This window comes from Genypterus blacodes, unplaced genomic scaffold, assembly GCF_046128005.1.
Source record: "Genypterus blacodes isolate CSIRO-AG114 ecotype Tasmania unplaced genomic scaffold, CSIRO-AGI_Gbla_v1 ptg000130l_1, whole genome shotgun sequence".
Lineage (NCBI taxonomy): Eukaryota > Metazoa > Chordata > Actinopteri > Ophidiiformes > Ophidiidae > Genypterus > Genypterus blacodes.
In genome coordinates, this window is record NW_027466932.1 from 52,166 (window position 1) to 75,000 (window position 22,835).

The 22,835-nt window shown below is 50.2% G+C and overlaps 1 protein-coding gene across 1 annotated transcript in view; it reads right to left on the reverse strand.

Annotated features, from left to right (window-relative positions):
- Positions 1–22,222, reverse strand: part of LOC143010788 (glutamate decarboxylase 2-like) — a 36,855-nt gene extending 14,633 nt beyond the window's left edge. The window contains exons 1-30 of the mRNA XM_076163318.1: positions 22,051–22,222; positions 19,980–20,163; positions 19,704–19,838; positions 15,830–15,934; positions 14,926–15,025; positions 12,987–13,063; positions 11,168–11,313; positions 10,642–10,707; positions 10,367–10,522; positions 9,564–9,660; positions 9,288–9,404; positions 9,004–9,108; positions 8,846–8,929; positions 8,368–8,570; positions 7,936–8,034; positions 7,736–7,847; positions 7,027–7,153; positions 6,662–6,872; positions 6,435–6,582; positions 5,276–5,429; positions 5,001–5,089; positions 4,769–4,898; positions 4,376–4,458; positions 3,747–3,824; positions 3,402–3,607; positions 3,174–3,285; positions 2,690–2,852; positions 2,307–2,421; positions 1,055–2,228; positions 826–955 (exon numbers count right to left, since the gene is read on the reverse strand). Of these exons, the coding sequence (XP_076019433.1) occupies positions 826–955; positions 1,055–2,228; positions 2,307–2,421; positions 2,690–2,852; positions 3,174–3,285; positions 3,402–3,607; positions 3,747–3,824; positions 4,376–4,458; positions 4,769–4,898; positions 5,001–5,089; positions 5,276–5,429; positions 6,435–6,582; positions 6,662–6,872; positions 7,027–7,153; positions 7,736–7,847; positions 7,936–8,034; positions 8,368–8,570; positions 8,846–8,929; positions 9,004–9,108; positions 9,288–9,404; positions 9,564–9,660; positions 10,367–10,522; positions 10,642–10,707; positions 11,168–11,313; positions 12,987–13,063; positions 14,926–15,025; positions 15,830–15,934; positions 19,704–19,838; positions 19,980–20,147 (4,690 nt within the window). The 5' untranslated portion in view covers positions 20,148–20,163; positions 22,051–22,222. The remainder of the gene's footprint in view (positions 1–825; positions 956–1,054; positions 2,229–2,306; positions 2,422–2,689; positions 2,853–3,173; positions 3,286–3,401; positions 3,608–3,746; positions 3,825–4,375; positions 4,459–4,768; positions 4,899–5,000; positions 5,090–5,275; positions 5,430–6,434; positions 6,583–6,661; positions 6,873–7,026; positions 7,154–7,735; positions 7,848–7,935; positions 8,035–8,367; positions 8,571–8,845; positions 8,930–9,003; positions 9,109–9,287; positions 9,405–9,563; positions 9,661–10,366; positions 10,523–10,641; positions 10,708–11,167; positions 11,314–12,986; positions 13,064–14,925; positions 15,026–15,829; positions 15,935–19,703; positions 19,839–19,979; positions 20,164–22,050) is intronic.
- Between the last annotated feature and the right edge of the window lie 613 nt (positions 22,223–22,835).

Here is a 22,835-nt window from a genome sequence, read left to right on the forward strand (position 1 = left end):
CAGATGTGAAGGTGTGTGTGATGTGGGATGTGTGTGTGAAGTGCAGCCCTGTTTGGACCGGACTCATTTCTCAAACAACGCTGGTGGGAGCTGGTGTCGTGTGTCAGATGCATCAGAATCTGTCACGGTCATAACAGAGATAAAGATATTAAAGGGCTTTGACCCGACGTCCTCACTCAGGACACCTAAACCTGACAGGACAATTAAATCTCAGCTGCTGGATCCATTTTGCAGACACGGTGAACTTTCAATTTGCCGTCCTCCTCTGCAAAGGCAATTACAGGTATCACCGTGGAAATCTAATGAACAAAAGATCCGGGGAGCGGAGTGGGCACTTTTTGCTTGATGACACATCAGCTCAGGCAGCTTTTCACGTTTGGGCTCTTGACATTCGCCTGTTTGCTGATTTCATCAAACCTCACGAGAGAGAAAAGAGGATGGTGTCCTTTGATAGCATCGCCGTCAGCTTGAGGAGACGGTAAAACAAATCTGTGTGAGCACGAGAAGGAGAAACCACACGAGCCTGTAAGCTAAAGCTAAAGCTAGCCACACGCAGCCAGACTATAATGTAGAGGAGCTTTAGAGGCTCTAACACGTGATCATGGATCCATAAGGGTCCATCAGAGACCTACAGACCTGAAGAAGAACAGAGCGTCTACACACTGACACAGGAACACACAGAACGAGTTAGAAAGTCATTTTTCACCAGAAATCATTAAACTAAAAACCAGGTATCGTGTGAAATGCTGACTGCCAGAATGAGCTCAGTAGAAGAAGACCTTCCGAGTTGATGTGTTCATCATGAGCAGAGTCACACCGTCTTACTCGTTTGGCGATTCCTGGGAGCGTTTCCTCTCACGAACAACATGCTGCCGCTGGGGTTTGATTGATGGGCCTGGATGATGGCGTTCAGCTTCTCCTGAATAGCCAGGAACTCCTTAGACGTCTGCGAAACCTGTCGGACAGATACAGAGGAACTTTGTAAACAGTTGGAGACGGAGGAGGAGCCAACAGAACAATCACCCTGAGAGAGTGAAATGTATTGACGTCTTACTTGTTTGGAGACACTCTGCAGCTGCTCCGCCTGGATCTCAGTCGTTTCCTTGTTGGCCTTCAGGTTCTTTCTTTCCTTGTATCCTCTGAAGTTACTCTGGATCTTCACGGCCGCCTGCTCTTCCTCCAGCCTTTCTTTTTCAGCCGCTGCCTCATCTTTATGCTCTATCTCCACATCATTGACGTCCACAACCTCTGACTGCTCATCTGCTGGAGCTCCTTCCTTTGCTTCTTCTGGAGCTCCTTCCTTTGCTTCTTCTCCCGGAGCTTCTTCCTTCGCTTTCTGTTGTTCTTCTCTGGTTTCTTTCAGTTTCTTTCTTTCCCGCTGGCCTCTGTAGGTACTTTGAAGGATGGTTGCAGCTTTCTCCTCGTCCAGTCCTGCCTGACTCTCCACTGATTTATTCTCTTGGGATTCCGTTGCCGTTTCTTCTTTCTGCCCCGCCTGCTCCTCTTCTGGAGTTTCCTTTGGAACTTCTGTTTCTTTCTTCTCTTTCTTAGGGATCTTCCCTTCCTCTTCCAGTCGTTTTCTCTCCTTGTGGCCACGGAAATTGCTTTGTATGATCACAGCTGCCTTAGCTTGTTCTACCTCATCGCTTGTGGGAGCAGCTGGAGCTTCTTGAGGGTCATTTGATCCTTCGTCTTTCTCTGCCTCTTTGCTAGCAGCTTCCCCTTCTGAACCTTCAGCTTTGGGCTCATCTTCCTTGTGGTCTTCCTGCTCTTCTTTTTTTCCAGCATCTTCTGCCAGTGCCTCCTCTTTTCCTTCTTCAGAAAGCTCTTCTCCTTCTTCATCTTCTGGCACCTGCGTGTTATCGCTGTCATCGTTCTCCTCAGCTTTAACAGTACTTTCATCATCTTCCTCATCAGCAGTCTTTCCCACTTCTGCTTGCTCGCCAGTAGGCTCTGTCCCATCCACTTCCTGTCCCTCTGCTGCCGTTGCCGGTAGCTCCAACTCTTCTCCAGCCAGCGTCTTCTTCCTCTCCTTGTATTTCTTTCTCTCCTTGTAGCCTCTGAAGTTGCTCTGAAGAACGACGGCAGCTTTTGTTTCTTTTTCCTCATTTGTTGCGTCGTTGCTCGGAGTGGAAGCGTTTTCGTCCTTGGTGGTTTCCTCGGTTTCTGGAGCCTGTTCTCCTAGTTCTGTAGGCCCCTCCTCTGCTTTCTCCTTCTCCATGGCCTCTCTAGAATCACAATGAAGAGATCTGGTTTAATGTTGCCTCCATGTCAGTGCATTACAAGTGTTTGAGTGGGTCTCGTACCGTTTCCTTTTCCTCTCTCGATGTCCTCTGTAGTGAGCCTGGATCTTGGTTGCGGCTTTATTCTTTTCAGTTACCAACTCCTTGAATTTCTTTTTTGCAAGGAAGCCTCTGCAAACTGAAGAGGAAGACAAGAGAGATGTAAGCGAGTTAGTAGGCGACTCTACCCTCTCAGGTTGGATTCTGCAGGGGGAAGTGACTCCATCTCGCACCAGCCTGAAACTGGAGGGCGAAGGCTTCAACTTTTGCTTTGCTTTTGTCTTCAGCCACCTTTTTCCGAGCTCTTTGCCCTCTGTATGCTGCAGCGTGTGGATGGAAGATTTAAACACAACATACATGTACGTATTCGTCACTTCTGATAGACAGGTGAACAGCTGATGACCGACCTGACTGTAGCACCACAGCGCTGTGCTGGCGCTCCTTCAGTAAGCGGCCGTACCGTTTGGCCCCCAGCCAGCCGCGAACAAACGCCTGAACCATAACGAGTCGCTGCAAGGCCTGTTGGATCATCAGGTTCAGATTCTCAACGTGGTGGTACTTCAGGAACACCTGCAGCCAGCACACATGGAAAACATTTTTTACCCCCACACTACTTAAATATCATCCCCAACAATGTACACATACAAATATAAACAAATACATACATGCATGTTTCATTCATGTCAATATTTACCTTCAGTTCAATCCCTTTGCTTTAGCATTAGGCGGAAAATTTGACCTTCCCCTTGGCTTGACCTTAGACGGATTTTAACAGCTGGATAGCAAAGGTCGTGACCTAAACCCAACCAACCTGCCAAGTTTGATCCGATTCTAACAAAAGCAGTTTGAGGTGTGGCTAAAAACGGCAACGGAGGTCAAGATTAGACTTACTTTGGTTTTTCCCATTGCCCAGTTTTCCAGTTTGGCCTTCTCTAGGATTGTGGAGCAGACGTCCGGGGACACGGCTGGCTCCTCAAGGGCACTGAACGCCAAGATGTAGTATCTGCAACAACGGGTGTATGTGTGTACGTCAGTGTGTGTGTGTAGGCATGAATACAAACAGACACCAATGGACCACAGTGGTGTTTGATTGGCAGGTGCATCTGTGGCCACGCTGACCTCTTTATGAAGTGAGCAAACTGAATGCGGTGAGAGTAACCCTGCCGCCTGATCTTTGCCGTCTCCAGGACTCCGGTGTATCGCAGCTGAACCTGAACCTTCTCCTGGTCAAACTTGTTGGCTTGGCGATCGTTATTGGGTTTGATGCAGCGCACAAAGTGAGGCTGCCCGGCCACCATCTTAGACAGCAGGTCCATCAGAGAGTACTGCCATAGGAACATGCCAAAGGAAATGGACAAAGCTTCAATCCCATCTTCTCACATCCGCCCCGACAGGTTGGTGATGCAAAGAGAAAGTTACAGAATCTCAAAGCCAATACAGTGGAACAAAAGGTGGAGGTTTTACTCTGAAGTAGGAGGAGACCGTCTGTGTTCTCATGTTGGTGGTTTCTCTCGGGTGTCCCGTCGTGTCGCCAGCTTCACCCTGAACACAAACAGATAACAACAAATCAGAGCGCACATAGCAGTTCAACCTAAAATGCTTTGTGAGAATGATTCTGACTCAAACCCTGAAGCAACCGAGCCTGAATGGACGCATCCCCTTTCCCTCTCTGATTTGGCTTTTCTAGATTTTTCAAGACAAATCTGAAATCCCCTCAAGTTTGACGCAAAGCAATCAAGGCTGAATGGAGGAAGGAGGAGGTTTGACGTGGACAGCTGAGTGAAACATCTCTATCAAACATGAAACCAAGGAAGAGGAAGCCAGCAGGGGGCTTCTTCATGTGTGAACGTTGGAAAACAGAAACAGAAACACACAGAAACACGAACACTAATCAAGTAGGCAAAATGATACACACACACACACACACACACACACATACAGACTACATGTTTACCTCCCAGACATACAAAGAAGAGAACAGTGTGAGCACGGCCATCTGTACCACAGAAGAGGAAGAAGAAGATGAAACCATCAGAGGAGAGAGAATCAGAGGTGTGTGTGTGTGTGTGTGTGGAGGTTCAGCTCTGAAGTACCTTGGCTAACTTGATGGAGCGTGTCGGCGTCCGAGGGCTTTGCATCGTGTTTACAGCTTTACCCTTCGTGTGGGCGAGGTTTCCTGCCGAGTAAACAGGAGAGAGAAAACACCAGAATCAGTGCGAGGGAATAAAATTTAATTAAATTAAATTAAAAATATTAAAATTAAAAAAAATAAAAAAATAAAAAAATCTAAAAAATCTAAAAATCTAAAAATAGAAAAATATAAAAATATAAAAATATAAAAAATATAAATTTTACTAAAATCACTTTTTTTTAAACTGTCAGTGCATTTAAAATCTTAAATAAAGTAAAAATATGGTAAAAGAAGGTATCCCGGGACAACCAAGCTACAGTGGAGTGGGAGAGTGGAGGCGGGGCCTGTAGGTCACCTGTCTTGGTGAGGGGGTGGGTGACCAGTTTGCCCACAAGTTTGTTCTCGGACGACCTGAGCAGCAGGATGATGTCGGCTGGCAGAGCATCTCTGTTCTTGGCCAGGAAGCCTGCGGCGTTATAAACCACCTGAGGAGAGAACGCCGAGCTCATCAACACCAGCTGAGACAACACACACTCCATGATGACATCATGATTTCACTACACAATGTTCAATAAAAGGATAATCACCTTTCCAGCATAGTGGGTGATACCAAAGCCAAGGTCCACCCTCTTTGGTCTCCAGAAGCTTTTGGTCTTCAGATTATTTTCAAATTTCTCTGAAATACCAAATTATACATAATTTAGCAGCAGAAAAAACTTTTACTACTCTTAGACTGACAAGAGCCTCAGTCATAACTGTGGAACATTCACAGTGAGATGGTTCAGTCCGTCTTGAGCAGAAACTAAAGTCAAACTCTCCAAACATGTGCTATCTGCCTCTCTGTTCTGTTCGGCCCACTTACCCACGAGCGTCTGGTCCGTGGCCTGTGGGAAGCGGCTCTCCTCGTCCAGCAGCGACAGCATCCCCATGGGCTTCTGCAGGAACAGGTCCAGCAGGGGCCGGTTGTCTTCGTACTCGATCATGCGAGCGTCCACCTCCTCGTTGAGGTACTCATCCTGTGGGAGGAGGACATTCCTTGGATTGGACTCGATCTAACCTCCCCCCTCACCTGTGCCCAACCTTCTTTTGTCTTGAGTAGATAGATAGACGCAGGAACTAAACAAACTGTGATCATGAGTTTAGATCCCAAATCATCAGATAGAATCTTTGCGTACGGAACAAAAGAGAAGTCTAATAATTCAATGTCAATAACACAAAAACAAACAATCATCTGGAAGTTTTGGAGCGACACAAGCGGTGGATGTGTGGCACATGACGCTCAAAGATCATCTATCCAGGTAAGACGGCTCATAAAGACGGAAGCAGAGAGCGAAGCAGCCGTCAGACTGCAGAAGCCCCATGTGGAGCACTTGGAACCATCAGACACATTTGGCCACTATAATTACTAACGCCAGTAAAACAGATTCCATTGGTTCTATGTCCACTCTCTGGATGGGCTGTGAGCTTTATTTGGCTTCATGTGGATCCTCCTGCTTGTGGAGTTATTCCAGGCCACTTCAGGGCTGAAGAGGTTAAACTTCCCTCACACTCCACGCCCCTCATGCTCTGCATATACGGCGCCGTATAGAGCCAATGTGTTTCTGGGCCTCCTGCCAACAATGCCCATGAGTGAGTTTAAGTCCTACGCTAACTGTCTGCAGCTCCTAATTGACCCTGGTTGGAGATGATTTATGGTGCGTCTCTGCAGGGAGACTAAATCATTTAACATTAGCAAACCGTACTCTGCCCCCGAGGCAAAGCGCTCCCAAGAGGCCACGTAAGGGGAGAGGCCCGAACCATTCTGCCCACGAAAATACAGACAGAGGCTATTTTACCCTTGCTGTCTCTCCTAAAGTGCGACGTGACAAATGATGACTTCTTATCAGCATTTACATGTAAATGAGGGAGGACCAAGGTGAAAGCTCTGCACAGGCAGGGAGAGGCGACGGGGACGAGGACGAGGACGGGGATGGGGACGGGGACGGGGACGGGGACGAGAAGGGGGACGGGCGGCGCTCTACCTGCTCCCAGGCAAAGATGTGCTGGTTGAAGTAGAACTGGATCTGCTCGTTAGCGATGTTGATGCAGAGCTGCTCGAACGAGTTCTTCTTGAAGTTCTCGAAACCGAAGATGTCCAGGATGCCGATGTTCAGGCCTTTGTCGTCCTCGCTGCAGGGGAGAGGAAAGAAGGGTCCGATTTGAGTGCGTCTCAGTCAGATAAACATTCAGGTGAGTTCTTTGGTCTCACCCCGGCTGGCTGTCAGGACGCAGCAGAGCGTTGATGCGGTTGACGATCCAGCTGAAGAGGCGGCCGTAGAGGGCCTTGGCCATGGCGTCGCGCACCTCGCCCGCCTTCTCCACCGTGTTGGGCCTGACGATGGTCTCTCCCCGTGCCACCACGCAGTGCGAGGTCAGCGCCTCCTGGAGCTCGTCGGAGCGGATTTGAAGCAGCGAGGCCACTGAGGACACAGGAAGAGGAGACAGAGAGTCAGAGAGTCCGGGGTCGTTAGTGTGGAGCCTCAGAGGTACAGGCGTGTGTTGGTTCAAAGTTCAATGTACTGATTGAAGGTGTCTTTGTGGAGTTAAAGGGTCTGGCCTTCGTGACGTTCTCACCGTTCTCCAGCACTGAGACGTTGGCGATGTCACTCTTGTCTGTTTGGTGCTCGGTGGCGACGGGAGAAAACTCGATGTCGCCCGAGTTGAGGATGGCGGCCAGGGTGCTGTAGACGCTGCCCAGCTCCTGGGGACAGGAAAGACAGAGGCGAAGTGTGGACGAGCCCGGAGGGAGCAAGCAAACACGGCGGTCACCTTGACAACAACATCACACTCACACAATTTATTAAGAACTCAGAAACAGGAAATGCCTTCATCCTGCTGTGTGGTGTCTGTCTGTCTGTCTGTCTGTCTGTCTGTCTGTCTGCCTGCCTGTCTCACCGCTGAGCTTCAAACTAGATAAACTCCACACAAGCTTTGATTTCACGTCAGATAAGAAGCGGCGCCGCTCGCCGTCGACTCCATAAGCACTATTGACGTGCAGATCCCAGAGGTAATCACTCTGCCGGGCCTCATTAGGCTGACAAACTGAAACCCACCACTTCCTGTTGCGCTCAGATGGACTTTTGTAATGTTTGTGACTCAGCACTTCACGCAGCTGCACACGGTTAGAGGGGAACGAGGCACCGATCGAGCAGAATCTGAATTTGTGTGTCTGTGTGTGTCTGTGTGTGTGTGTGTGTGTGTGTGTGTGTGTGTGTGTGTTTGTGTGTGTGTGTGTGTGTGTGTGTGTGTGTGTGTGTGTGGGGCCCTGCAGTGGGTTGTTTACCTCCAGGGTGAATCCGATGACCTTGAAGCACTGCTCCACTGCATCAAACTGCTCCTTGTAGGAGGCGTTGCTCACGATGTCAGGACTTAACTTAATGTGCTCGCACAGGTACCTGCAGGAGGAACACACACACACACACTGACATCAGGTTTGTGGGGTCCAGAGTGTTGAGGAGAAGACCTCAGCCATGTCAGTCGTACTTTGGAGTCTTGCTGTCTGAGAGTTTGTAGTGTGCCAGCTTCTTCCTGTCAGCCAGGCCGGCGTAGACGTAGTAGAAGATGTGGAAGTTCCTCTCCCCTCTGTGGAGACAAAGCAGGACTCCTCTGTGATACTGGACTATCTTTCTAAGCTACGGCATGAGAGCGTCACCGGGGAAGGCTGGCCTGATCATAGCTTTTATCTTTTGTTTTCATAGGTAGGATGGGGGTTTGTTTATCTTGTCTCTCCCACAAACTACAGAGGGGAAATGACTCCTTACAACAAAACTCTGAGCTCAATGAGAAATGAAGCTCTGCGGTCCAAAACCACTCAAGGCCCTAAATCTCACTAAAGGTCAGGAAAGGTCAGGAAAGGTCAGGAAAGGTCAGGCGGCGTTCCAAAGGCAGACACAGAGAGGGGGGGGGGGTATTTACGCTGCCTGGTGGATGACCCGGGACTTCTCCAGCAGGTACTCAGATATCTGCGCCCCCACCACCGTTCCTCCGCCCGTGAACTTCATCTCCAGGTATTTGCCGAAGCGGCTGGAGTTGTCGTTGATGACGGTGCAGGCGTTCCCAAACGCCTCCACCAAGCTGTTGACCAGCAGGATCTTCTCCTGCAGCGAGTGGTTATTAGCCTGAATGAAGCCGGGAGGAAGCAGAGAGAGGAAGACATGACTGTTACTGTAGAGACATGCAGAAGAAGAGACACACTGATGATCACACATCTGTCTCCCCCCCTCCCTCTCTTGTTTTCCCCCCTCTCTCTCTCTCCCTCCCTCTCTCTCCCCCTCTCTGTCTCTCTCCCCCCCTCTATGTCTCCCCCCCCTCCTCTCAGAGCTTCTGGCAGCTCTTTGACATGTCAGGGGGGGGGGGGGGGGGGGTGTGAGCTCCTTGGGCTCTGTTATCTCACCTTTCCAAGGACGGTCAGCTGCTGGACCAACAGATGAGCACTTTCTGTTTTCCCAGCGCCGCTTTCTCCACTGATCACCACGCACTGGACGCAGGAAGTCACATGGTCAGCGTGAACACAAACGATCCAACAGTGAACGAAGAGACTCAAAGCCGTACCTGGTCTGCGTTGTACGACACCATGGACTGGTAGGCCACGTCCGCCACGGCGAAGATGTGCGGCGAGTTAGCGGTACGCTTAGCGCCAACATACATCTTAGTGAACTGTGAGGAAGAGGGAGGGATGAAAAACAGCTACAAACTATAAGTGAATACACACACACACACACATACACACACACACACACACAGACACACGCACGCACACACACACACACAGACACACGCACGCACACACATACACACACACACACACACACACACACGCACGCACACGCACACACCTCTGCAGTGTAAATCTCCATCTGGTGGAAAGGGTTAACGGCGATGAGGATGTCCCCCACGTACGTGTAGATCCGATTGCGAGCATAGCGACTCTGGAGCTGCTCTGTCACTGTGTTCTGAAAGAATAACACACATACACCCAGCTCAGAACTTATCAATCAAGCATGCAGACATGCGTCCAGGCGGTACAACATGTGGCCACGCAATCCATGAGTCCAGAAAAGAGAAGAACAGGAAATATGGAAACCATCCTGGCTTCCCCTGGCCTTCCTCACCTCGTCTAGAACCTCCAGGGTGGCGAGGTCGTCCACCTCCTCGGCGTCGCTCTGCGTATTCATGTGGCTTCCTTTAGTAGTGTGGAGGCGTTCATGCCTTTGAGTCACAGGACGCAGGAGACACGTTACATGTTATAAACACACACATACACAGAGAGAGGGGGAGAGGGGGAGAGAGAGAGAGGGAGGGGAGAGAGAGGGAGAGAGGGAGAGAGGGAGAGAGGGAGAGAGGGAGAGAGAGAGAGAGAGAGAGAGAGAGAGAGAGGATAGATGGATGAAGTTGGTACATGTGTGTTCACCACTAGGACAAAGCTCCTACTGAACCTAGAGACGGTCTATCTGACCTAACACAGCGCTGGTTACCTGTCGTTAGCGTCTGTGCGTCTTTCTGCCTTTCCTCGATGGCTTCAACGACACAAATGACATTTCATGACGTCATGGTAACACACAGTTACAATGCCATACTCTCATGAAGTGTAGAAAGCTCTGGAGACTTTACTGCACGTCACCAAACCAACGTCTGAAATCTGTGTTTGCTCCTCTGCCAGGGTCCATCAGAGACCTACAGAGCCGGAGACAGGCACCAACATCTACACTAGGACCAGACTGACTGAGGAACACACAGAGGTCAGAGGTCAGACAGGCTTTTCTGCATCACTTTAGGTCGGAGCTGGGTCAACTAAATATAAAATAAATTTTGGCCTTGGTGGTGTCAGTATCTTCTCCTCAGACAGCGGCGATAAAGAAGAAGAAGAAGGAGAAGAAGAAGAAGAAGAAGAAGAAGAAGAAGCAGGAGCTCATACCTTGTTTTTTCAATCACTCCTATTTGTTGGTTGAGATCGATGAGCTCGATCAGTTGATTCTGGAGAACTTTCTCCCTGCCGATGATCTGCTGGATGAACACATGCTGGAGCAGGTCAGGTACGTTTGGTCTCAGCTCAAAGTCCTTAATCAAACATCTGCAGGTGGGACAGAGAGGAGGGAGGAGGAGGAGGAGAAGGAGGAGGAGGAGGAGGAGGTAGTGCTCAGTTTTATCAGGTCTTTGTGTCTGTCCTGGTATCCTGTCATCATCACTCACTTGCAGATGAAGTCTTTAAAGTGGTCTGACCAGAGCTCCGGCTGGTGGAGAGTCGGCGGTGGATTTCTGTAAGAATAAAGGTAAAGATCACATGATGGGATCCAGGGACGACCCAACACTCAGGATTTGAGCCCATGTCATGACCTTTGACCTCAGCTGGCCAAGCAGACACACAGACGCTGCTGAGGGGCTTTGCTCTTATGTGTTATCATTCCTGTGAACACCCAGCCTGAAGCCGTGGCAGCAGCAGTCAGAGAGATTCTGACCACGCTGCGTGATCGACACCCACAGCAAACACACACCGCACACACACGAGAGACTGTGTGTTTGTGTGTGACTCATCTTCAGGTACCTACAATCACAATCTGCCTCAAAACGGACCAGCATGTTCCTCGGCCAACGACGGGAACAATCAGCCAACTACACGTTAGAATACATTCATACCAACGCAGATCAGACCATCAACGAATCACAGCACAGAGTTATGATGCAGAGACGTGAGGAAATGTGTGTGTGCGAGGCTCACCTGGGTATTTTGAAGAGAGCTCTCATTGGGTGGAGCTCGGAAAGGGGCGGGTCTCCATCTCCGAGCTCGATGGCGGTGATGCCTAGAGACCAGACGTCACAGCGAGCGTCGTAGGTCGAGTCCAACTGCTGCTCGCACGCGATCACCTGCAGGGCGAACAAACGCATGACGCCATTACAAAAGGGAGAGGACGGGAGGACACTTAAGGAGAGAGAGAGAGAGAGAGAGAGAGAGAGAGAGAGAGAGAGAGAGAGAGGACCGTACAGTACAGAGGGAGGTACCGGGGTGAAGCAAAGGGAATCATCACAGGACAACCCCAGGAAAGGGCATGAATGGTTTGACCTGCAGGGGCCACAGACACTTCCTGTGGGAGGAGCAACAGGAACCTGACCTCCAGCAGGCCGGTGCTGGCTGCTGTCACTCAGGGAGGAGGAGGAGAGAGCAACCTCAGGTCAAACCATTCATTCCTTCTTTTTGCTTTTGACTCTGCTGTCACTTTCCTTTGGACCGATGCAGATATTGATTGACTTGTGCTTCTGAAGCGGACAGATTGATCCCTGAAGTTTAACTCTCAGTTTTCAGTTCAGCCGTGTGTAGAAAACATTTTTATCTGATTGAAGCATTTCTCTTCTTTCTTCTCATTTTCTATCACGGAAGCAACCAAGAGTCAATATGTCCAAAATGCTACACACACACACACACACTCACACCCACACACACACACTCACACACGCACGCACACGCACGCACGCACGCACGCACGCACGCACACGCACACACACGCACACACACAGACAGACAGACAGACAGACAGACAGATAGACAGACAGACTCACAGACTCACAGACTCACACACACACACACGCACCATTCATGTCACATAAACATCACCATAACATATTCTCCGTATGTCAGAACTCTGTTGTGATTCTGAATAATTATCAGAATCACAACAAACTGACAGATGAGACCCAGAGGAGAGAAAACAAAGACAAGCGAGGAGAACAAAGCTCAGAATGAGACAGGAAAGGAACGCAACACACACACTCACCACTCTAAGAGCCTGACACAAACCCACTCTGGTCAGCAGACGAGGCCGCGGCGGTCCGAACGGTCCGAAAGGTCAGAACGTTCAGAACGTTCAGAACGTTCAGAACGTTCAGCTTTCCTGGAGCAAACTTCCCTCCTGGCTCTGAATAAAGATCTGTGCCCTCTGTTTCAAACAAAGTCTTGCCAGTCCGGAAACTCCACCTCAGATTTTATTAATGGACGTGCACCTTATTCAAATCAGATTAAAATCCTGTCCAGACAGAATGCGCGGCGCAGTATGTATGCTAATGCACCGCGTCAATTTGCACAGCATGCAAACCTCATGTAAAAATGTCCAAGGTGGACAAGAAGAAGAGGAGGGGGGGGGGAAGGTTACCCTGAGTAAGGCACACAAGGTGACATCAGCCCGGGGTCGGGGAGCTGATCCGTGACTCGGCATCGTGTCGGCACTGCGTTAGCGCTTAACAGTGAGGTGTAAGCTTCCATCTAATCAACCACAGGAGTCATTAAAGTTTCATCCAAACTAATCTGGATCCGTGTTGAGGGTGAGCAGCTATAGTAGCAGTTAGCATCAAGTAACGTTGGGCGGAACAAGGCGGTTTGTGAAAAAGGCACTTTAAGTCTCAGGTTACAGGCAAAAACGGTGGAGGAGAGTTACGCAAATATGAGGAAAAGGTTGAGTTCAGACCCTAACAAACGAGGATGGATCAGGTCTGAGAAGGTGACAGCAGCACATGAGGTCATCTGTGTGCTCCTTACTGTTCCGTACCTCAGGAGCCATCCAGAAGGGCGTGCCCACCGAGGTGTTCCTCCTCAGGCGGCTGCTGGTCAGCTGGGCCGAGACGCCTGCAGGGAAGAAGACGACACGGATGGAGCTGTCACTATGACGACAACAAGGAATCAGACAAACGCCCTCTGACATGCACACAGAAACAACAAGAAGACCAGGGATGTTCTCGCCTGATCGCAAACTGCTTTGAATTTCAAATCCTGAGGAGAGGAACAGCGAGAGAACCTGATTTGAATGGAGACCCAAGAACAATCAGTGTGTATGTAAACACCTGAAGAACCGGAACATATGTGACCAGGACAGAGTGGGAGGGAGAGAGAGGGGGGGAGAGAGAGAGGGAAAGAGAGAGAGAGGGAGAGGGAGGGGGGGAGAGAGAGGGAGAGAAAGAGAGGGGGAGAGAGAAAGAGGGGGAAAAGAGAGAGGGAGGGCAGAGAGAGAGGGAAAGAGAGAGAGAGAGAGAGAGAAAGGGGGAGAGAGAGAGAGAGAGAGAGAGGGAGGGGGGGAGAGAGAGAGAGAGACAGAGAGGGAGAGAGAGGGAGAGAGAGAGAGAGAGAGAGAGGGGGGAGAAAGACAGAGATAGAGCGACAGACAAAAAGGGAGAGAGAGGGAGACAGACAGGGGGGGGGCATATTCTTATTTGTTGAATGTTTCTAGTCAATGATTGATCATAAGCGGTTGCCAGGTAACATGTCAGGTGCATTATGGGCCTTTAGCTCCTTCTTTCCTGATGCATGCTGGCTTTTCACTCCGTCAGCATCTTCAACACGCTTTGCACCTCTTCATCCTCACACCTCCACCACCAGCTGTCCTTCATGCACACACACACACACACACACACACACACACACACACAGTGAAGCTCCTCCAGTCCCGCTGCATCCTCACCTGGAGCGAGCGCCACCTGACGGGCCACGCTTCAGAATATTCATGAGGAGACTCGGCTCCTCCTCCTCCTCCCCCTCTTCCTCCTCCACTCCTCTTTTCGGGTCCATCTACATGCTATTTTGCGTCTGTGCTGTGCGATGAGTCACTGCAGGGCTTAATACCTCCCCCCCTCCCGTGACGCAGTGCCTATACTGGTCCCCACTTATTGGTCCTGACCCGAGCTTCCTGCCTGCGTGGATCAATCTGTTTCTGTGATGACTGCTCATATTTACTGGCAGATGAGAAGAGGCCACCACAGGAGACTCAGATACCAGTCTGTGATGTCTGAGGGCTGCCTTATATGAGACAGCAGAGAGACGACATGATCAGTGGCACGAGCATCAGGAGGAGGAGGAGGAGGAAGAGGAGGAAGAGGAGGAGGAGGAGGAGGAGGAGGAGGAGGAGGAGGAGAAAGTTTGTGAAACTAAACATGTCTGAATAAAGAAGATGTTTTCTTCAGCGTCTGCTTCGGTACTAAAAACCTTCAGTAAACAGGCAAAGAGCTGAGATGAAGCTCCGCCTCCTTCTCATTCAGTCGGTCCATTAAGCCGCCCATCTCAGAGCCACGCACTTGAGGTAAAAGCTTTTCAGAGCAGCCTGCACACACGCTGATTGAGGATTTGATTGGTAATGTAAAGAGGCGGCGGGTTTGTCGGCCCACAACAAACCAGAGACTCACGCCTGGAAATCACAGTGTGTGTGTTGAGTCGCTCTGTCGGGCCTGGGGGTTTATTCAAACAACAAAGTCCTCTGGAACGGAATGGAACAGATACGTGAAAATGTATTCAACCACTCCAGGAAACTAATTAGTGTCAACTTGTATTTGGCGAGCAGCTGACAGTGATGGACGAGCCGTCCAGAGAACAGAGGTGCAGCCGGCGTTCGGGGGTTAAGCACACACGGACACAAACACACACACACACACACACACACACACACACACACACACACACACAAACACACACACACACACATACATACAGATAAAACGCACCAAAGTCCACGAGTTTGACTCCTCCCTGCGTGGTCAGCAGGATGTTATTGCCTTTGACGTCACGGTGGATGGTGTTGTTGACGTGAAGGTGCTGGAGGCCCTGTGGAGACACAGAGAAGCTCCTGAGCACTGAGGCACTCTACTCTACTCTCCAACTCTACTCTCCTACTCTACTCCTACTCCTACTCCTACTCCTACTCTACTCTACTCCTACTCTACTCTACTCTACTCTACTCCTACTCTACTCCTACTCAACTCTACTCCTACTCCTACTCCTACTCTACCCCTACTCTACTCCTACTCCTACTCCTACTCTACTCCTACTCTACTCCTACTCTACCCCTACTCTACTCCTACTCCTACTCCTACTCTACTCCTACTCTACTCCTACTCAACTCTACTCCTACTCCTACTCCTACTCTACCCCTACTCTACTCCTACTCCTACTCCTACTCTACTCTACTCTACTCCTACTCTACTTCTACTCCTACTCTACTCTACTCTACTCTATTCCATTGTTTTGGCTTTTCAAGCTACAAGCTACTCTTGATTCAAAGTAGTTAAGCTATAGTAAAGCTACATTTGTTCACACTGATGCTTGTGTCTGAAAATGAGAAAAGTTACAACAAAACAAAACTATAAACAAACTTAAAGGATTTAGTTATAAATCATCGGAATCCCGGAAAATAGATTAGAGCGGACCTACTGCTCTGTTTGCTGCTCTGCCTCTCTGTGAAGCTCTGCTGGGTAAGAGGAGCTTGATGCTCTGCTAAAGGCTCTACAGAGGCACATTCTCTGGGTGAGGACAGTAACTTTCCCTCTATCAATCAATGCCAGAGCGCCTCTCATTGGACGGCCTGAGTTATGGTCTTTCTTTGAGGGAACCTGGAAGTCCCCTGATTACCATGAGTGCCTCCTGTAAGATGTAGGCGATCACGGCTTCGTCCAGTCTGTCTCCTCTCCTCAGCAAGCCTTTGGTCAGATCTGTCACCGAGCCGCCGTTACAAAGCTACAACAAGGAGGAGAAGACAAACGCTGTGAGAACGAGCCAACGCTCACCGCAGCAGAGAAGAAGAAACAGGAAGCTGAGAGCAAATCAGTTCATCTAAATCAAATTAATTACAATGCATAGGTTGAGAAACGACCAGGATTAAAACATGTATGTATGTATGTAATGTAAACAACACTGAGGAGCTTCTGCTTCCTGTGTGTGTGTGTGTGTGTGTGTGCGTGTGTGTGTGCGTGTGCGTGTGTGTGTTCTCCCCTAACACACTGGGTGTAGATTATGGCCTGCAACATCAATAGCAATCCCTCTTGGAAATTACAGAAGATTGCACCGTGGGTTGCCAAGGCAACAGTAATAACCCTTAATTTGGGGCTTTCTTTGTGAGGTGTAGGACACATGACTGAGCTGGGAGGAGTCAGTCAGTGTGCGTCCGCGCTGAGCGTTAGCAGGGACCCCATCACTGTGTGTGGTTACAGACGCCTGAGTGTTCAGTTTGAGCCACGTGCAAACACAAGCCTCAAAGCTTGGACAGGAAGTTCCCGTGGCGTTGTGTTCCTGCATCAAACTCCTGCTCTTCTATCATTAGACTGATTTCCTGCACTTGTGTGTTGAAAGCTTAATTAGGCCATAAACACTCAGGGGTGTGTGGTTACTAGGGACAGGAATCCCCCCCCTGCGGTGAGCAGCAGATTGTTATCTGAGAGACTGAGGTCAGCAAGAAATACCACCATCCATGCAGACCAGGCAGCGAAGCAGCCAGGTGAAACCGTTACCTTCACATCGCAGAGCAGAGAAACATCAGCTCGGGGGGTAAAGGGGCCCCAGGGGGGTACAGGGACCTCAGGGGGGTAAAGGGTCCCCAGGGGAGCAAAGGGGCCCCAGGGGAGCAAAGGGGCCCCAGAACCGAGTAAAACCCTCATGAAGTAAGAGATGTTTGTATTTCATCTACAGAAATGTTACTTATGTGCGACTATATATAATAAATCTGCTACACTGAAAGAGCAACGGTCCATAAGAACAGAAGACTGAGCTGAACCTGCCTCTGTTGTTTCAGTGAAGCAGATAAACAGCTCCTATCAGAGTCCAGACCGGATGAACCAGATCCAGATGTCTAAGCCACTCAGCGTCCCTCAGTAAAATGAGGCTAAATGAGTCACAGCGAGGGAAGCAGAGGGCTGCAGAGTGAACCTGGACCTTGACCTTGGCTCATCTGCGGCTTGTGTACGTCCTCTAGCTGCCTGTGTCAGGGGGAACAGAGCTCAGGCTGACAGCCGCACTGAACCAGAGAAGCAGCTCGGCAGCCAAGTGACGTCAGGATCACAGGGCTGTCGTCTTTAAATGACGCGGGGCAGACGTGCGCACACACACTCACACACACACACACACACACACACACACACACACACACGTTGGCACCCAGCCTCCAGTGACTGAAGCTCAGCGTGAGCAGGATGAAGACTCAAACCTTAGCAGGATGAAGGAAATAAGCCATGAATTTAAAACCAGTTTGTTTGAAAGCTCGCACAACGATCAAAAAAAAAAACAGACATGCTTACTGTGCACAGCAGTGTGTGCTGGTTCGATTCCCACTAGTGCCTACACTCAGAAGTGACCTTGAGGGCTGCAGGGGGGGAGAGGGAGGAGAGAGAGAGGGAGAGGGAGAGGGCGGTGGGGGGGAGAGAGAGAGAGAGAGAGAGAGAGAGAGAGAGAGAGAGAGAGAGAGAGAGAGAGCACAGGCGCAGACCGATTCCAGAAGATACTTTATGATAGAGATCCATGACAACATACAGAGGATTCAGGGTCAAAGGTCAAAGTTACTGTAGGGTAGAGATCCATGACAACCTTCTGTATGTTGTCATGGATCTCTACCCTATAGTTTGATTATAGACTGACCTTTGACCCTGAACCCTCTGTATGTGCGATGTCGCCCCATAACGTGTCGTAGCGTCGTGAGCTGTGTGTGTGTGTGTGTGTGTGTGTGTGTGTGTGTGTGTGTGTGTGTGTGTGTGCGCTCTGAAGTGGATGCACATGTGGTTTTCAGCAGTGAAGAGGCAGGAAAGCAGGAGGCGATGCGCCCAGTCCCCATGGTTACCGTCCCTCCTCTCTGAGCTGTCTCTTTGGGTTCTCTGAGAGCTCTTCCCCTCTCGGCCTCATTACCAGCACAGTGAGTACAGATTGCTTCCTCCGCTGGCTCTGTGGGACGCTCTTTGGGCGTCAGGAGCTTTTGGCTTGGCTTCTGTTGTCCCGCTCGCTCCTTCATGATGGCGGAGGCCAGCGGAGGCCGGCGAGCTTTCATGTGCCATGACACAACAGAGAGCAGCTTCAAAGACAGACGTTGACTCTCTGATTACAAGGTAACGCCTCATCTCTATTGTTTCATGCAAAGGGTCTGGCAGCCACATGAGAGGTCAGAGGTCAGAGGTCAGATAATGTAAGGCCGCACTCAAGTAAAAGCAGAAATATCTCATTAAGAAGTGAAGCAGGTGACAGATATCTACAGTAGATATTTGATTAATATTGGAAAGATTAGTTTGTTGTGATCCACCGATCCACGATTGTTCCTCTTCTGTCTCTGTCCGCACTTGTCTCGCCAAGGGCCCTGGCCCTGGCCCTGGCCCTGGTCCTGGTCCTGGTCCTGGTCCTGGTCCTGGTCCTGGTCCTGGTCCTGGTCCTGGTCCTGGTGCCATCATGAATTGACAATGAACTTTAAAATGGTTTTCTTTGATGACGCTGGAAAGCAAACACCTCGGCTATTGTGCCGGCGTAAGCGATAAGGCCGCCGTAACAAAAGGCCTGCGCTTCTCTGGACACACACACACACACACACACACACACACACAATCAGTGCCTCGGAGACGGGACAAAGACGTATGAAGACAGAGAGACAGCGTGTTGGCAGGGGGAGGGGACATCAAAGGAAGAGCGTTCCTGTACGTTTCCAGGCAGCCGGGTCGTTTATGCACGGAGACGACCCGGCTGGGCTCCTTTCATCTTGGCGCGTGTTTCATCCACGTCTTTTACCCGTCTTTGATCGACTCCCTTCATTTACATGACCAAACCAGCACCTGAGCCAATTTGCGAGGGAGGACAGGATCTCTCGTATTCACGCCGCCGCCGCTCTTTGAAAGCCGCAAGATGTGGACGTGAACTTCACAGAGCTTTAAGGGACGAATTATACAGGAGTCCACCGCCGGGGTCTCATTTAGACTTCTAAACCAAAGAGTGTGTGTGTGTGTGTGTGTGTGTGTGTGTGTGTGTGGGGCAGTGCACAGCAAGTCTATAATCTAAATCACTCTGCCCCCCCCCCCCTTCCCCTCCCGTCAGCTCTCCATGCTAAGTGGCCCCGTGCCGCCTGAAGTTAAACAGGGTTACATAATCCCACGCTCAGATCTGGATGTGCGGCGCCTGAGGAGACGCCATGCAAAGAGCAGGAGGACATTTAATCTCTGTGTCTGCACGATACGAACACGGCTAACAGATCTAATGGGATCTAAAGTCGAGGGGTGTGTGTGTGTGTGACCTGACCCACACTGTAATGCAGGGGTGGGAGAAGATCTCTGCTGGGGGGGCCGCGCCAGAAACTGTTCAATATTTACCACTACATCCTTCGCCGCGGCTACATGAGCCGTATGAACGCCATCACCACACACAAGCGTTCCATTTCAACCTTAAAGCCTGCTGAGGTCTGTTCAGGTGGCGTGGCTGCTTTGCCTCAGGTATTCTACGGGCTGGAACAGAACCTGGGCCGGTGCGGTGTGATGCTCGCCCTCACCTCCAGGACCAACCACAGCTGGTCGCCACATTTGGCGTCCTTCTTGTAGTACATCCCGTAGAATTTGACGACATTGGCGTGGTCAGAGAGAGCTTTGAGGATGTTGTACTCCGCTTCGATCTCCTCATCGATGTCCTGCAGATGAGTCACAGGTAAGAAAGTCAAAACCTTCGCCACAAATACAAAAGGAAAAGCTTTTAAAGTCACAAACAAGTCAATGTAGGTGTAGATGTTTGCTGATGATGCACTAATCAGGAACAGGAGGGAGCAGCTTACATGTATGGGGTCCAGAATCTTCACGGCCGCCTTGCTTCCATCCACCTTGTTCAGCACTTTGTAGACTTTTCCGTAGGTTCCTTTCCCGATGGTCTCGATGATCTCCCAGGTGTCGCTGGGGTCTGGAAAGCTGTCAAAGACAATCGACCTCCCTGAACGTGGAAGCATCTTCAGAAGAGATCTCCTGCGAAGGAAAAATCAGGGGCGTTGCCACGGTAACCCTTACATATCATCACGCTACGCAGTGGAAAAGCGCTTCTTTGAGAGGAATGGATGGCGCCTCATTTCTAGCTGTGAAAGTGTTTTAGTAAAGGATCATCTACACTGAGGGAAAAGGATCAAGTCCCCATGAGGTCACGAGTCCAAGTGGGGCTGAGAGTCGAGCTGAGGCGACAATCTGCTGGACTGTCAACACGATAAGAGAGCTCATGACCTCACACTAAACACGCCGCTGAGGTTTAGAAACTCTGGCAAAGCAGGAAGTCGTCTGCGTTCTTTGCGACAGATTCCTTGGTTCTGTTTGATCTCTCAGGCAGATCTGGGTTCACTTCCTCCTCGTCTTTGTTCTGGTAAGTCTTAGTCTCAGGACTCGTTCTCCCAGTCTGCTTCAAGTCCCTGAATCTGACAGATCCAGTTTGGTTCTTCTCGTATTTCTACATGATTCCTGTCCAATTTGAAGATGATGTTGATGTTTTGTTATGAATTTTACTCTTTGAGACCTTTCCTCCCTTGAAACAGAGATTATTGATCTCAATGGAGCCAAATTTAACTGAAATAATGAGTAGAACTAAACCTACGGAGCTGCTGAACACCTTTAAAAGCTGTGAAAGCTGCTTAGATACAAACATCTGCTCCTATGCTGCTCTCAACGCTGCCAAACACAAAGCAGAACTACATTAGAACTTACATGGTAGAGGACAAACCAGCAGGAACATGTTTGAGAAAGATTTAATCCATTTGTGTGTAAAAGGTTAGCACAGCTCGGCTAACCAGCGCTAATCTGAGCGAGCAGCTACTCCCTCTGCTGCTGCGCGGGGGGGGGGGGGGGGGGGGGGGCACACGGCGGGATTAGTGGGAATAATCCACTGCTGCAGCGTGAGCCGTTCCTCTTATGGACGCCAGTTAGAGCCCAGAACTCACAGCCTGTACAACGTCAAACAAGCTAGCTGCTGCGGTTGTGAACGTTCAGCCGCTGCAGTGACAACAAAGGTTGAGGAGGAACATGGCCGCCTTTCCTTCAAAGAAATAAATTCAACGCCACGGTGGGATTAAAGTGCAGACGGATCGATTCGCTCTGTACAGACGGAGAGAGACTGAAGATATCGTTCTGTATTTCATCTGAGGGGAAACACTGAGGACCAGAATGAGGAGAGACAAGTGTGATGATCTCTGACCTGTTTGGACTGACAGGATGTAAGGCAAAGGCATGATTCCATCTCCAAATCACACACAGACACAGACACAGACACACACACACACACACACACACACACACACACACGCACACACACACACACACACACACACACACACACAAGCTCCATAATGCATGAGCGCCTCCACATGTGAGGACAGGAGGCGACACAGGAGACAGCAGGATGAAACCTTAGCACCAGCCAGGCCGAGGGGCAACAACCCCGCGTGTGTGCGCACGTGTGTGTGTCTGTGTGTTACGTACGTATCTAACCTGGTCTGGCTGTCAGTTTTAGTGTGTGTGTGTGTGTGTGTGTGTGAAAGTGTTCAGATAATGAGTTAGCGTGTACAAAATAACTAATTCAGACTAAATTGATTGTTTTCCATCCATCATCAATCACTGCTTATCCATTAGGGGGTCGTGGGGTCGCTGGAGCCGAGGGCGAGGGGGGGGGGGGGGGGGGGGGGGGCGAGGGCGGGGGGGGGGGGGGGGGGGGGGGGGGGCGAGGGCGAGGGCGAGGGCGAGGGCGGGGTTCACCCTGGACAGGTCTCCAGTCCATCACAGGGCACACAGACACACAAACACTCACTCACTCTCTCTCTCTCTCTCTCTCTCTCTCTCTCTCTCTCTCTCTCTCTCTCTCTCTCTCATTCACACCTTATGACCCTGCATGTCTTTGTCCTGTGGGAGGAAGCCGGAGTACAGGAGAGAACCCACGCAGACACGGGGAGAACATGCAGGCTCCAACACCAAGGCCCCGGTCTCGTACCCACAACCTTCTTGCTGTAACTGCACTGGCAAATGAAGGAACATGGTACATAACTGTGAAACGTCCCTGTGTGTGAAATAACAAAGCTTCACTAAATCACTAAATGTGGTTTTCAGCTCAGAGGCATTTGGACATTCCTCTGCCTTACGCGCGTGTGCTGGACTCTGACTCATGGCCCGTCCAAGCATTCATTCATTTCTGTTACATGTGATGTTTCGATGGCCGTCTCGCCGCAGCTTGGGCTCCTCGGAGCTGTGGAGCGAAACATAAGCTCCATGTAGCAAAATGAGTACATGACCTGCAGTGACCTGTGAGTGTGATGAGGGTTTAGGTTTCACACCACACACACACACACACACACACACACACCACCCTGCACGTTACAACATCTGCCCAGAGGAAATATAAATCCTTACAAGCCAACGGATCATTATAAAGCTCCTAAACAAGCAGAATAATAAACACATTCATGATTCAGAGCAAAGCAACGACCATAAAACAATGAAGAGACGTTTACTGACCTGTGATGACTGAGGATGGAGAGCAGAGGCAGAGTGACCGCAGGCACAGACACACACACACACACACACACACACACACACGCACACACACACGTGAGCACAGATCACGCCCAAGGTTGTGCAAATGAGAAAACCAAATGAAGTAAGCATGT